This window comes from Esox lucius, chromosome 2 (assembly GCF_011004845.1).
Source record: "Esox lucius isolate fEsoLuc1 chromosome 2, fEsoLuc1.pri, whole genome shotgun sequence".
Taxonomy (NCBI): Eukaryota; Metazoa; Chordata; class Actinopteri; order Esociformes; family Esocidae; genus Esox; species Esox lucius.
The window spans coordinates 37,095,360-37,111,398 of record NC_047570.1 but is presented as its reverse complement, the minus strand read 5'-3'; the positions used below and the strand labels follow the sequence as shown (position 1 = coordinate 37,111,398).

Here is a 16,039-nt window from a genome sequence, read left to right as displayed (position 1 = left end):
TTACATTTTTGATTTACGCATCTTCTTTTAATTTGACATAGTCCACCTTCCTCAACAAGTTCAAAGCACCTGAATACATCCAGGTGTAATTTATAAATTCATAGTTGGTAAATTCCCACCTCCTCTATGGTAATGAACGTAGCTTGATACAGATTTTTTTACGCTTCTCCTTGTCGCGATAGATGGTTTGTTTACGTTCCTACGGTTGTGGCTAATGGAGACGACATTGATGAAAGGGGCAAGTTAGCTGCACAATTTTTTTGTAATAGGCGTTATTGTTTGCGTGAAACGCTGCATTTTCGAAATGGCATACCTTGAGTTCATGTTTGAGGACCAAGTAACAAAATACATTCGGGAGCAAGAATTGGCAACGTCTCAAAAATTCGTAATATTGAGTAAGGACAAAAGTTTTGGGCAGAAGGGTACAGTATGCTGTCTTATTCTTAGCCACTTAGTTAGCTAGTAACTGCTGTAACTGCCACACATGTACAATGATCTGTATAAGCTACGGATTGCACTTCCTGCTTGGAGGAATTATTTTAAATAGCCACGTTGTTAATTTCCCCCACAAACTAATCAGCTATCTCGACTAATTTGTGACATTCTTGACCTTCAATAGATGCGGAGCCTTTGGAAGGAAAGAAACTGAGTTGGGAGAATAAAAGTATCCCATTCTTTAATGGAATTCCCTTTCAAGTTGTGGGCACAAAGACCTATGAATGCCACCTAGGTAAAGACAGAAAAACCAGAGCAAAAGAGAAATACGCTGCTGAAATGAACAAGAAGGCAGTAAGTTCAAAAATGTTTACTTTGATTTATGCAATACACTTTTCAGCAATACTTAACTCTAATTATTTTTGCATTACTAACAATGAAATATTTAAAAATTCCTAATATAATTATGTTTGATTATTAGATTTTGTAATTGGTTGCAGGGGGTTAATTTTCCCTTACACTGAAAAGAGCATTAGGTGCTATGTGAAAAGTGCTATGTGAACTGTTATTATGTCCTGTCATCTTCTGTAGCTTGAAGACCCTGCAATTGTAAAGAGACGGAAACTGCTGATAAATACCAAAAAGGTGGACTGCAAGGCTATGATTAACATAGCCCACATTATACGCTTTCCTGATTTTAAGGTAACTATAAAGAGAGGATTTAAATGTCTAGGCCTACTTTTGATCAAAGTCTAATGTTAAATGTACACAGCCCATTTCCAATTATTGGCAAAAGAGCTGATTGGTCAAACAATCAATTCTGATAAGAAATTAGAAAAAGCCCAGAACTGTACCCAATAACACTGCATTTCTAATTAATACCACATTATTTGATGCCTAGATTGAGGAAAGTACAGTGCGCTCCAAAACAGAGGCCTCCCGGGCTCTGAAGAAGGCGCTAAGTGAAACGTCGAGATCAGTGAGGTCCGAGGTCATCTACTGTGTCAGGTTCCCTTCTCTCTCTGAGCATAGTTCCCATGCAGTGGTGGGCGAGGTAAATATATCAATGACTAAATAATAATATTGTATATTTATAAGATAGTAACACAGTCTTGAGTTATCCCGTACCCACTTACCCATTTGATGTGTTTGTCCCACAGGAAGTGTATGTTCGTGAAGCTGTAGATGTCAGAGTGAGGGAGAAGATAGAGCAGTTGACTGTGTCCGGCGTGCGTAAGGTGACTGACATGAAGCGCCATCTACACACTTTTGTCGTGGAGGAGCTTTTCCCTGGAGAGCAGCCACCACCACCTGCACGCCGGCGGTATTACCCAACTGACAGCGACATAAGAAATGTCATGTTCAAAACCAAGACCACAAGGGAGTCCAGCATTGACCAACGGCACACCTCTGCCTGTGAGCGGCGTGAGAGCGGCCTGAAGACGACTTCCCTGGAGGTGTTGCGAATGCAGTGTGCTGGCCACCTGAGGGAGATCATGGAGCTCGCCGATCGTCTGCAGGATGAACAGTACGCAACTGACCTGACTGTGCACCTGCAGAACCTGCTGCAGGACATCAAGGCCCACGTTCCACAAGACCAGGGGTTTACAATGACTGTTTCCCAGAGGAAGAGAACTGCCGAGGCCATGGACCCACCGCCAGCCGAGACTGTGCCAGCCCCTTTAACAGACAGTGGAGGACATGCAGAGGACACGCATGTGGAATGAGAGGCCTCCTGTTGACTGCTTGTTCAGCCAGCTGAGTGGCCTTAAGTGGTGTATCAATTGTATGTACTTTTTACATAATATAATTGTTTTCTTTTGATTAATAAATTATTACTTTAACAAGTACATGGGTTACTAATAATAATAGTAATAATAATAATAATAATAATAATAATAATGGAGGATTTGAAGTATCTAGGGGTCTTGTTCACGAGTGAGGGAAGGATGGAACGGGAGATTGACAGACGGATCGGTGCAGCTTCTGCAGTAATGCAGTCTATGTATCGGTGTGTCGTGGTGAAGAAAGAGCTGAGCCGCAAGGCGAAGCTCTCGATTTACTGGTCAATCTACTCTCACCTATGGTCATGAGCTTTGGGTCATGACCGAAAGGACAAGATCCCGGATACAGGCGGCCGAAATGAGCTTTCTCCGCAGGGTGGCTGGGCGATCCCTTAGAGATAGGGTGAGAAGCTCGGTCACCCAGGAGGAGCTCAGAGTAGAGCCGCTGCTCCTCCACATCGAGAGGGGTCAGCTGAGGTGGCTTGGGCATCTGTTTCGGATGCCTCTAGAACGCCTTCCTGGGAAGATGCCTCGGTGTCCCCCCAGAAGAGCTGAAGGAAGTGTCTGGGGAGAGGGAAGTCTGAGCATCTCTGTTTAGACTGCTGCCCCCGCCCCGGATAAGCGGAAGATGATGGATGGATGGATAATAATTTTGGGTTGAAATGTACATTTTTAATCAACCAGAAACATTTTGGTGAATTACTACAGAATTTGACATGGGGGACACAATCAGAAAAGTCAATTGCTCTGGATAAGAGCATCAGCTAAATTATGACATGTTAATTAGTGAATCAAAATTTATGTGCTTTGGATATACACTCAAAAATCTTTGGTTCCTTTAATAATGATGGGCTGCATAAAATATACATAATGATAAATAATTATATATATATTTTTTTACTTGTAAAGTACATTGTGCTTTATTAATGAGTCCAGGGAATTAACAAAAACTAACTTTACTAAATTATAAATGTACATCCCTAAAAAAAACATGCAGAGAAATTATTGGCACTGTTGTTTGTGTACTCTGTGCACTCTTGGGATGAGAACAACACTGACCCATTTTAAAATATACAAGTCAAGCGTTTCATACTTTATTAAAAAGGTGCATAAAGTTGGAGGACAACAGGTTTTAGTTGTAATAATAGAGGAATGGATTTGAACTCATACTGGATCAGTACCGGAGGTAGAGGCTTGGACTACTGAACCAAATGAATACACAGCCTTTTCCTCAATATTTTTTTAATGAGATTGGAGAACACATTGGAAGGGACCGTTCATCCATAAATATATGAGGGGGACTAAAACGTCAGAGAGGCGAAGCTCACCTGTCATGATACATTTGCCCACTGATTGAGTTAAAAAAAATATCTTAATATTCCTAACCTTCACCCTAACCTTATGGTGGACATTATCCTCCTAACCTTCACCCTAACCTTATGGTGGACATTACCCTACTAACCTTGACCCTAACCTTATGGTGGACATAATCTTCCTAACCTTCACCCTAACCTTATGGTGGACATTTGCAGTCAGCATGCCAATTGCATACTCCCTCGAAACCTGAAACATCAATGGAAGTGCTTTGTGAAAACTAAATGAGTGGCCTTTTATTATTCCCTGAACAAGGTGCTCCTGGGTAATTATTATGTCGTTCACCCGCTTCTTGATATGCCACAGCTGTCACGTGGATGGATTTACGCAGAGGAGAAACAGGGATGTGTGCAAAACACTTGAGATAAATAAGCTTTTTGTGTTAAAGGAAAATTTCCGGGAACTACAACTATACAGCTGGTGAAATATGGGACCAATAGCCCACTTTAATGCGTTCCGACAAACAAGTATGTCGATTTATGATGTCGTCACTGTCATTGACAGAGGGGTGTGTCGTCCACGCCGGTGCTGACACGCCTCTTTACCATACCTCACGCTTAGCGCAGCAGCCGTAGTAATTTGACATCCATTGAGACTACATTCTGCTTCGCCGTGTCTGAAGAAGCTGCTGCGCGTCCGACAAAACAGGGAATACCGCAATCGTTCAGGACTCGTTTTATCCAACCCACCGTCCGTTAATCAGCCCCGGGCAATGAAATTAACCAAATAAAGGAGTAATAGTAGAAGAAAAACGCTAAGATGACAGTGGACTTTGAAGAATGTATTAAAGATTCTCCCCGATTCAGGTAAGGTACAACGCGCTCGTGGCATGATGCTAAGCGATCTAAATGTGCCAAGCTAGGTTGGAACACTTTCATCCCGCATTACATTTTTCAGCGGTGAAATAATTATTGATTATATTTTGTGTTCTATATTCTTATTTGTTCATATTGCTCTGGCACATGGACCGACGAAGTCTACTGAGTGGTTGTTGTGGGCTATTATATATTACCGAATTTAATACTGGTGAGATAGTGGTCTTTGTACTCTATGCAATTCTTTCTTGATGCCATATTTCATACATCCCACCCTTCATTCAAAAGTTAATGTGAAATTACGCATGGCGGTTTATGATAGCTGTCACCTTCGCGATTCACCAACCGTACTGTACCATTTGAATGAATGACATGTTCTGAGAAGATGAGGGAGCAATGCTGATTTTTAGAATTAGAATGAATGCTCCACGGGCGGAACAAATGGTAGCCTGACAGATATGGATGTAGCATTTTTAAAATGCCAGATGACAGAAAGGCTATTATGTATCTCTCTAGCATTGGTCAGTACGACGTTCTTCACAGCTGTTTTTTGATTCGGTCCTCGACTTCATCAATACTGATCAGTACAGAAAATCCGTTAACAAGAACATGGTATAGAACGGAACCAAACAGAAAATAACCCAACAGACCAAAAACAAAATTGAACATGTTGTTCTATTGGTTTGTACCAGCCATAATTAAAAACTGGATGGACAAGCCTGGACACGCTTATGCCCTTGTAGGTCTGGCAGAGACAGAGAAGCAGTACCCCACATTCATTATGAACATATTTCCTTCTGTTATTTAGGTAGGTCATGGAATCCTCGGTTTCGTCGTTGGGTATTACCACAAGCTATAATAAAATTGCATCCAATCGTGACCGACTAGATTTCAATTACAATTTGGAGTCACGGACTTGAAATGGAAGAAAAGCAGTGACTGTTAATGCACATAGTTCTATCTTTGCATTTTACTGTCACTATGTTATCGTGGGTTCATTCTTTAACTACAGACAGTGGTGTGTATGTGGGTGTGTGTGTCATTATGAACACAAATTCCATATAGACAGAGTCCTAAACCTTCTTACAAAGCTGTCTGGCAGCCTCACCCTTTTGACTATATCCTGTGTGTGTTGAAAGCTGTAACTCTGGTCAAAGGCAGTTCTTTGCAATTTTCTGTCTTTATGCAGGGGGGTTATCAAATGACCAAGACAATATAACTGGGATGGATAGCTGATTGGCTGCCTGGTGTTTTGGATGGCTAGCAGTCCAGCGTGACTGTAGCTGATTGGTTGACTGGCATTATTGAGGGCTGGCAGTCCAATGTGACTGTTGTTGATTGGCTGGCCGGTGTAGCTAGTCTGCATGCTGGATTGCAGTCTTGGTGTGTATGGCTCTCTAGATGTGTGGTGTAATTCGGCTGCTGTTGAAATGGGAATGGGAGGATCTCTTACCTGCTTTCGTGTGTTCCAGTTTTGCAGTCTTAGCGAGGACTGAGGAAAATAATGCCAAGTGGGGACATTTGGACGGCCCTCACTTCGTCAAGACGCTTCATCTGACTGGGGTTAAGTTTAGGGTTAGAATTAAGTTTAAATTTGGGCAGTATGGGTTCGTTTTTGGAGTTAGGGTTTGTTTAAGTTGAGGGATGCATGGCGCTTTTGTTTGGTCTTGGTCACGTCTCCTTGAATGTGACTTGGTGTTTTTTGGACATGCCTGTTGGTGGTGCCCCCTCCCCTCAGAATTCCCTCGCCATGAGCCAACATCACCGGAGAACTACCTTCCCCCAGTCCTGTCTACAACCCCTGCTTTTCTCGGTTTCAGGGTTGGTGGCATTGTCCCTCCCGAGTTCTGCCCTTCCCATTACCAAAGGGGGGCAATTGTTCTGCTACTGCGGATGCTGCCGATGTGTAAGTGTGTCTCAAACAGAGGCTCAGAGCGGTTGGCCAAATCGTCCTGGTACCAAGGACGGCGGGTTGTTGCGTCCAGCTCTGGACCTTTGTATTGTTCTGTTGGGAACTACGAGCCATCCTGAAATCAATGGTAATGATGAACTTTGTGCCTTATCAAACATATTTGTCATCACTTATGCTTGACGCGTTCGCCCTTGTCCCTTTCTTCAGGGAACAGAGATGACATATTCCAATCCATATTCCTCTTCTCTTTGTAGATAGCCTGCCATAGTTATCTGTACCCAGAGAAAAGCGCAGTGGTGTTTAGAGGCTAGCCAGCACATCCTCATGTTTCTGTCACTAATTAGAATAAACGTGTTTTTGTAAACCTGAAAAATCTACCATTTTTGTATTATTTATGAAATGTCCATGCAGAACTTCTATTTTCCTTCAGTGCCATCAAAATCCGGCCACTGCGAATGAGCGTATGACGTAAGGCTCCGCGCTCGGTTGAAATACCGTGTTTTTTTAGGGAGACCCCTGACAGTTTGCCCGACACAGCTAACAGTCTATGAATATGCGGGCCTAACTCACAAAACAATTAGCTATGTCGTGTTGTACTATTGGGTGCCAGAACCGATATGCAAATAGAAAGTATGTAAATTTTTACCATCTACCTTCAACTCCCACTCCTTTATGTGAGCCAAACTGTACAGACAGACACACATGTGCAGTTTGACCTCAGGATAAACCGGTTTTGTTTATAGCTGACCTCCCTTGACGATCTCAGTTGTCTGTCATCACGGCAGCATCTCTGTAATTATCACACAAAAAGGCCTCTTTAAAACCGTGAAAGGTGAAATCCTGCACATTACCTCACAAAAACAAAATTATTATATATCAGGAGGTTGAAGATCGCAGCAAGATTTCCTCTTGAGCTTCTGCTCCCACCGTATGCCTGTGGGTTTCAAAACCACAGCCCTGGCATCGAAGGCGCTGTGGACTACAAACACTGCCGCATCGGACTTATTGACAACAGTTGTCACACACCCAACCCCAGAAACTACTCTCTGACTGCCACCACTAAGCTGCCTGTTGCGGTGTTATCCTGGTTCAGGGATCAGAATAGTGGCTTCTGCCCTGGATGGAATTGTATTTATTCTTTTGTCGGGAGCAGACTGCCAAATCATCAGAAATCCGTCTCAAATTCAACAAATAAATGTGTGTAATTTAGGATATCTGATCCCAAGCATTCCCAGGAATAAACCCTGACATTATGTGTGTCAGTGTAATCACAATATGCAATCACTGTTATTTTGGGCTTAGTTATGATCTTATGCTCATTAGATCACTTTTTTAATAGTGATTCTATTTATGTCCGGGCGTCTCGCTATCTGCAAACATTGGCCGAGGTCTGAATCCAGTTACCCCCCCTCAGCTAGCCCCTCGGCCAGTGGTATAACTCGTTAGAGACACTCATTACTGTCATTTAGACACGCTTCACATGAGTGCCAGTACTTGTAGTTGAGTAGGACATGTCAGCGCTGATGTCATGCCTGTCGGATGGTTCTCCTGTCCCTCGTCCAACTGGATCGCCATTCCCACTGTAGTACTGTCGGGCCCTGGTTGAAGAAGTCCACGATAAAGGCAGCAGGGTGGGGTTCGGGGCGCAGGGTGGGGTTCTGTTCACACTACCAGCTGATTGGAGCTCATCTAACCAGTGGTTTGCTCTCTCAGAATGATGAAGTTTGTAAAGGTAGTGGTTCTCCCTCTCATTGTCCTGAGTCCCCTGATTAGTGTGAGCAGTTGCAAAATGGATCACATTGCCTCCATTATCACGGTGGGGTCATTAATGTGTGTTCTATCGCTCGTACCAAATGTTCCTCTGTTAGAACCGCTTTAACAAGACCGTCACTGTTTTAGGTCCACTGCAGTGAGAGAGCAGCGTTTATCTTGGCTTCTAAATCATGAGGGGGATTGTTTATTTAACAAGGAAAAAAAAAAGGACAGAGATGTTTTGGATTGTCAACAGACTTAATCCCTAGAATGATAATTTTGAGGGGGGATTGTTGGCCTATATTTAAAATGTTGACATGTATTAAAAAATGTAATGCAAGAATTAGGGTATCAATTACATGTTTGTTTTTACCGGATTTCTTAAATCTACATGTTTCATCTGTAGGTGCTGGAAATCATATATAAGCTTTACCACTTGCTCTGTAATATGAGCATAATGTAGATTTGTATAAAAAAATTGCATGTATTTATAAATATAGGAAATAAATGTTATTTTATTAAAATGGATATTAAGTTGATATTAAAATGTAACTGTTTATTTGGCTGCTTTTGCCCTGGTTAAAGCTGTCAACGCTGTTCCCCTTTTAATGATTTCCTAATGAAGTCAACGCTGTTCCACTTTTAATGAAGTCAACGCTGTTCCCCTTTTAATGAAGTCAACGCTGTTCCCCTTTTAATGAAGTCAACGCTGTTCCCCTTTTAATGAAGTCAACGCTGTTCCCCTTTTAATGAAGTCAACGCTGTTCCCCTTTTAATGAAGTCAACGCTGTTCCCCTTTTAATGAAGTCAACGCTGTTCCCCTTTTAATGAAGTCAACGCTGTTCCCCTTTTAATGAAGTCAACGCTGTTCCCCTTTTAATGAAGTCAACGCTGTTCCCCTTTTAATGAAGTCAACGCTGTTCCCCTTTTAATGAAGTCAACGCTGTTCCCCTTTTAATGAAGTCAACGCTGTTCCCCTTTTAATGAAGTCAACGCTGTTCCCCTTTTAATGAAGTCAACGCTGTTCCCCTTTTAATGAAGTCAACGCTGTTCCCGGTCTAATGAAGTCAACGCTGTTCCCGGTCTAATGAAGTCAACGCTGTTCCCGGTCTAATGAAGTCAACGCTGTTCCCCGTTTAATGAAGTCAACACTGTTCCTGTTTAATGCTGTTTGACGTATGGCTGCTTGCGGTATAACTGTCTAATCCAGTGATGTGATTTAACACCATGAGACAGAGGATGTGAGGTTGCACTGCATGGCTTGTCAACGCCATCTGAATGTTTGGATAAACAATCAGGCTGGACTCATTACAATCATGTAATAATTCTTAAAGAAACAAATAAGAATAAATAATACAATTTGAGGAAGGTTTGCTGGATGGAACAGGATGGATGCATTGAAAACGTGTCTGGAAATGAAGTGAAACGTTTGGAGTGAGAGAGAGGGAGATGTTGAGAGAGGGGAACGTGGGGGGGGGAGATGGAGGTGGAGACAGACAGAGGTAGAGAAAGAGACAAGTCTGTCAGTAAACCCCAAGAAGACAAAAATAATACTTTTCTGGAGTCAATACTGATCTCAGGAAATTAAACCAGCGTTTCCAATTGGTAAAAAACATATAGGAAACTGCGCACACTACAATTACCCAGATTTAAAAATAAGCTCAACTGGAAACCTTAATGAGTCAGTGAATAAACTGAGAGAGAAGGCACAAAGGGCAGTGTTGTACGCTTAAGACAAGAAACATGGTTGGACCTGCAAAACCAGATTTCTGTCAACAGGACTACCATTGAAACATTGCATGCAGAGTTCTGGAAGATTATTGTACAACTCCAGAGGAAAACCTATAGACAATGCATTCTGGGAGGAATTAGTCCCATATCCACTGCTAATAAAAACTAAAAGGGCATTATGGGAAATGCATATAAGTTACAGTGACTCCCCCTCTCATAATACAGCCTGCAATGCCAACAGTTAACTATAAAAACCTACTGGGATACACAAAGCAATTTACAGGACTGACTGGCACGGAAACTGCAGCCCTCCATGGCAACTAATTAAACGTGGTCACTGGTCCAAAACCTTAGAAAACCTTGACAGACTCCAGGATTTGTGAGCACAGCCTTGGTATTGAGAAGAGTAGGCAGAGGAAAACCTGACTCCATGTAGAGAAAAAGCTGTGGAATCACCGTACCACAGCAGAACCTTAGACCAACCTGTACCATAGCAGAACCTGAGATAGAGCTGTACCACAGCAGACCCCGAGACAGAGTAGAACCTGGGATAGAGCTGTACCCCAGCAGAACCTGAGACCAATCTGTACCACTGCAGAACCTGAGACAGAGTAGAACCTGGGATAGAGCTGTACCACAGCAGAACCTGAGACCAACCTGTACCACTGCAGAACCTGAGACAGAGCAGAACCTGGGATTGAGCTGTACCACAGCAGAACCTGAGACTAACATGTACCACTGCACAACCTGAGACAGAGCATAACCTGGGATTGAGCTATACCACAGCAGAACCTGAGACAGAACAGATCCTGGGATAGAGCTTTACCACAGCAGATCCTGAGACAGAGCATAACCTGGGATGGAGCTGTACCACAGCAGAACCTGAGATAGAACAGTTCCACTGCAAAACCTGAGGCAGAATAGCATTTCCTGACGTTACCTTTTTAGTTTTAAAGATTTCTCCAAAATGTGTCCTCTTCCAACAGACTTTAGTTGATTAAAGGTTTCAAAGAGCTCTTGGGTGTCATCTACCTGTTGGTTGAGCTGTGGATTAGCAGTCCAATTCATTACTGTCTGACAGAACATTCATTATTCCATTGGTATGGATGACGTGTAGATTGTTCCATCATGCCAACATAGACTGGCTCTGACTACTCACCATGGTGAATAAACAGCGTTCAGAACATTTTAATTCCATTTATTTACTGTGAGGATCACCCACCTCTTCATCTGTTTGTGGTCATTACACAATAACTGTCTCAAAAACTCTCACTAGTGCATCCAGTGGCGCATTTATATCTTGCATTAGACAGCAGTCGCAGCTGTCTCTTCATGTAGAACTTAAAACCGTTTTAATTTAAATCAATTCCTGCTGAGGCTGCATAACTGTGGACAGAGAGCAGGAGAGAGCCCCCTGGAACAGGTCCTCCTGCCATTACCCACAGTGCAACACTCCCCTGGCAGTCTGCGTGTGCCTGTGTATGTCATGCAGGTCTCCATGGTTACCGTGGAACCTCCGCGTAGGTATGTCGGTCCTCCCCTGGATTGCCATGGTGATGGGAGGCAGTGACTGAGGGACAGATGGAAGGTCGTGACCTCCGTGGAGCATCTGTTTCTAATGTACTGCTTCAGCACACAGCCACGGCGAGTGTGATGTGTGTATGTGATTTATGTTCTGTAATGTATCGGTGTACTGTGGAAGTGAGCGAATGAATGCTAAGTACGTGTGATTTATCTGGTGGATGAGCCAGAGGGACTCGTAGAAGCTCTATTTACATGTGCATGTTGTCTTGCTCCTGTTGTATGTGCAACAGTACCAGACCTAATAAACACCTCACCTATGCAGCCCCCACTAGGGGTCACGACCCCAACATTATTTATCACTGCTCTAAGGCACATTATCCACCTGAGACAGGTTGTAACTCTGCACGTGGTGATTTTGTAAAAGTCACAGTAGTAATAATCTACTGAAGACATATGTACTGCTAGTTGCCAATCAACCTAATGTCACCTGTAGCAATGGTTGTAATTGTGATTTAGTTACATTGAAGGAACACTCCTTTTCGATGTGGCATTTCCTGTATGTGTCCTGGGGCACCGCTGCTAGCTGAAGTGTGTGTGTGTGTGTGTGTGTGTGTGTGTTCTGTGTATTTTAACGAACAGACCAAGCGACCGTGTGTGATTCACTTGATCCTCCCCTCAGTGGAGGAATCCAGCATGCTTAAAAGGATAGTCAGTCTAAAATTCATATTTTTCTCAAAGTTTACTTACCTAAAGATATTCCAGAATGCCCATATAGTCGTTTTTTCAAAGGAAATGTGATTAATCAGACCGGGCCACCTTCTTCCATTGCTCTGTGGTCCAGTTCTGATGCTCACATGCCCATTGTAGGCATTTCGGCAGTGGACAGGGGTCAGCATGGGCACCCTGACTGGTCTGCGGCTACGCAGCCCCATACACAACAAACTGTGATGCACTGTGTGTTCTGACACCTTTCCATCAGTACCAGCATTTCTCAGCAATTTGAGCTACAGTAGCTCATCTGTTGGATCGGACCACACGGGCCAGCCTTCACTCCCCACGTGCATCAATGAGCCTGGGCCGCCCATGAGTCTGGGCCGCCCATGACCCTGTCGCCGGTTCACCCCTTTTCCTTCCTTGGACCACTTTTGATAGGTACTGACCACTGCAGACCGGGAACACCCCACAAGGGCTACAGATTTGGAGATGCTCTGACCCAGTGGTCTAGCCATCACAATTTGACCTTACCCTTTCCCATTTTTCCTGCTTCTAATGCATCAGTTTTGAGGACAGAATGTTCACTTGCTGCCTAATACATCCCACCCACTGAAAGGTGCCTAATAACGAGATTATCGGTGTCATTCACTTCATAATGTTATGGCAGATCGGTGTATATATTTTCCTTTCTCTCTCATACAAATAAAGTTTGACTGTTGGAGGTGAATATCAAAGTTGAAATGGGTAAATTGCTTTCTATAACTAGCGAATACTAACTTTCATTGTCATCGTTGGGTTCTTGAGGTAAAGGGTTAGGGTTAGGGTTAACCCAACACCACTTGTCTTCGTTTGGGGTGTTTTAGAGTAGTCTTCCACTTGCAATGCAGCTTTGCCATAGTGGCATGTACGCTTTCATGAATTTGTACGATGCTAATAACGCTAATTACTGACTGAGACAGAGCTGAATAATGGATCGTTTTAAAAAGTGAGCTTGAAGGACCAACTGGGGGTAAGGGGACTGTCACCAAAATGAGATTTTTGGACGATCTATCCCTTTAACGAATGACAGTAGAATGTTTAGGTCATATTTGACGCCATGTGCAGCGTAGTGGTAACATCTGGGGCCAGGCCGTGGTTTAAGCATCAGTCCAGATATGTTACACGGGGCGCTTAGAACTGGTAAAAACTTAGACATGCCTACAGGTATTGGGTCATAAAATGCAGAACAAAGTGTTTGAATCGGAAGCTATTTAAACACACTGCTACTTGCCCAGAGGGACTGCTGTAGTTTTCTGTCATGCCTGCTTTTGTACAGAGAAAGACATCAGAAGTCTACTGTTAGTCAGTGTATCCGTAAGGACAAACCATTTCCACTGTCTGCTATAGTGCTGTGACTGTTTGGTTTTCATACAGTCGGGTGAAGAGGAAAACCTGCTCTCCTCCACATATTTGAGTTTTTGAGACCGTAGAATGTCCTGCCCTGATTTCTAAAACCAGACGTTCGATGCGATCCCCGCCCCCAAATGACGGCCTGTTCCTCTGCACGCGACACTGCGGAGCGATACGTATTCAAATGTGCCATGTGGAACGCGTCACTCGTGTTCCATAACGCCTGCCTCATTCCCCTTAATCCTCTGCTTTTGTGGTGCTACGTATTCCATTAGGAGACCATCAACTCCGTTTGCAGATGAGACAATCCTTCTGCCTGCTTCCAAATGTCGAGGAGTGGTTTATATGCCTGGCTTAGTTTAGCTGCATCAGACATCTCCTCATGTATGTACCCTACAGGTGATGTTACCTGACCCGGGTGGTTGTTGGTTTCTAACCTGGCGCTGACGCCAACCTGCCAGCCTGCTGCTGCCCCATCCACCTGAAATTCACTGATTTCATGACTAATGTAGATCAGTACTGTAATTATATGATTGATGGGATCAATACTGTAATTCTGTCCCTGGTTGCCTTTAGCTGCCATGGCAACAGTGTCGGACACTCTTCCTCTTGCTCTCTCTTCCCCCTCCTTTTCTCACCCCTGATGGCTGGCAGGCTGGCTGGCTGGCTTAGCAGAGCGTGGCCCTTCTTGCCGTGCCGGTGTGGTCTGAATGATTCCCACAGGGGTAAACATTTACCTCCTCTGTTCTGCCCATAACGTGGCAAATCCACTAATTCCCAGTTGTTTTGACTTGTCGTTGAGGTGTTTTGTAGATTAGGTCATCTGTGTGTTGCCTGCAGCTCGGAGCTCTGGCCAGGGCTGGGTAATGTAGAACACACCCACTCCTGGGTAATGTAGAACACACCCACTCCTGGGTAATGTAGGACACACCCACTCCTGGGTAATGTAGGACACACCCACTCCTGGGTAATGTAGGACACACCCACTCCTGGGTAATGTAGGACACACCCACTCCTGGGTAATGTAGGACACGCCCACTCCCGTATGACTTAAAAACAGCATCGGGATCTGCAGGGAACTGATTGGAGAAGCCCACACACACTTAGGCACAGATACACAATGTTGAATATCCACAAGGACTGGACTGGAGAAGTCCACACACAACCTGTCCTCAGACCTTCCTTTTGCTTGTTCATTTTTCTCTTTCCTTTTTCACAGCATCCCCATGTGGAGTGGACTGGAGAATAAATAGGGACACCAAAGATGATTAAACTCAAAAACTCAACCCGTAATGCTTAACTGTAACCCTGACCTGAACCCTGACCCTAAAGATTTAATCTTGAAAAATTGCATTTTTCAAAATGGGGACATGAAAGATGTTCATATTCAAAGGGATTTATTTATCTGGTCTCCCATCCAGGGACTGACCAGGACTGACCCAGCTTAGCTTCAGAGGTGAGCCAGTGGATGGATCCTAGAATCAATACCCTTTTTTCTAGGTTTGTTCCTCTTCATCTCTGTGGTAGGGAAACCTCCCTTTTACCAGTTGGTGACCTCTTCACCCCACACTGCTCAGAAGTGTCACGAGCAACAACACGGGTGCTGAGAAGTTATAAAACCAGACAGCCCTCCCCCCGACTCTTTGAGAAAATATTTGGAGGAGTAAGACAGTGCTCTTGCTGTGAACACTGGGGGGAGAGATCTTTCATGTCAGAACCGCGGAAGTGTGATTCCAGGACTTCAAAGGATTGTGGGTAATGGAACTTTGGTGTTATTGGTGCTCGGGGAAAGGACAGGAAAATGGAAGATTGTGTGTGTGTGTTTTCATGTGTGGGTGTATTTATGTATGCTTATGGGTTCATGGGAGTGTGTGTGTGTGTGTGTGTCTCTGAGTAGATGGAGATCATTGATTTGCAAACACACACACACACACACACCCACCCACACCATTAGTGACTGGCTGACAGATGGAGAGTTACTGTAACCTGATGGGTAGAAACACCACTTACCTGATCAATAACCACCACTGATCATTATCTTGGATGACGTGATCGGTAAATGTCACTGACACAGGCAGCTCACAAGGTCCGAATCATTTGATGAGTTCATGGTAGGGGTGGGACCGTGCCCATGGCCTCACTGCACGACCGGTTCAGACTGAAATCTTCCGTAGATGCTCATCTACCCCTGGGTTGCTGGAGCTCACTTGACCTCTGGTTGAACCAGAGTGTGAAGGATCAATAGAGACCAAAGAACAAACAGCTTTACGCTCCTTGGAACCATCACAGATCAACCAGAATTATTAAGAGATGCTTCTACTAGAGACGACATGGAGACGATTATTGATGCTCTCTTTAATCCGAGCTCACTGGATATACAGTGTAAGTTTGTGTGTGTGTGTGTGTGTTTGCTTGCGTAATAGGTTTTTCTAGCCCTTTCTGTGTTGGTTTCAATACATGGACTGTTGAAACTAGCCCTGGGCTTGTGCTCCACTGTCCTCGACAGACTCGTATCCCTGTTGAAGAGAAGCTACCAGTCACTCAGACCAACAACCTGATTTAAAATTCCTGTCGTCTCTTTCAGAGGACATTAATGATCATTAACAACT

At 43.9% G+C, this 16,039-nt stretch overlaps 2 protein-coding genes across 10 annotated transcripts in view; both read left to right on the top strand.

The window, feature by feature from the left end:
- Positions 1-32: 32 nt before the first annotated feature.
- Positions 33-2,260, top strand: LOC105006204. 3 transcript variants are annotated; one of them, XM_010864615.4, is made up of 5 exons: positions 33-395; positions 620-789; positions 1,027-1,137; positions 1,337-1,489; positions 1,596-2,260. In XM_010864615.4, exons 1-5 carry the CDS (start codon positions 305-307, stop codon positions 2,160-2,162), a joined length of 1,092 nt encoding a protein of 363 aa, XP_010862917.2. In that variant the 5' UTR covers positions 33-304; the 3' UTR covers positions 2,163-2,260. The 3 variants fall into 3 exon arrangements, with proteins under 3 accessions (XP_010862917.2, XP_028979259.2, XP_010862916.2); XM_029123426.2 differs by having other exon boundaries at positions 160-238; XM_010864614.5 differs by having other exon boundaries at positions 183-422; positions 1,596-2,259.
- Positions 2,261-4,083: 1,823 nt separating this feature from the next.
- acap3b (ArfGAP with coiled-coil, ankyrin repeat and PH domains 3b) overlaps positions 4,084-16,039 on the top strand; it is a 65,429-nt gene continuing 53,473 nt past the window's right edge. For all 7 annotated transcript variants that reach the window (XM_013136376.3, XM_013136374.3, XM_013136373.3 and 4 more), the window contains exon 1: positions 4,084-4,399. In XM_013136376.3, the coding sequence (XP_012991830.1) occupies positions 4,353-4,399 (47 nt within the window). In that variant the 5' untranslated portion in view covers positions 4,084-4,352. The remainder of the gene's footprint in view (positions 4,400-16,039) is intronic.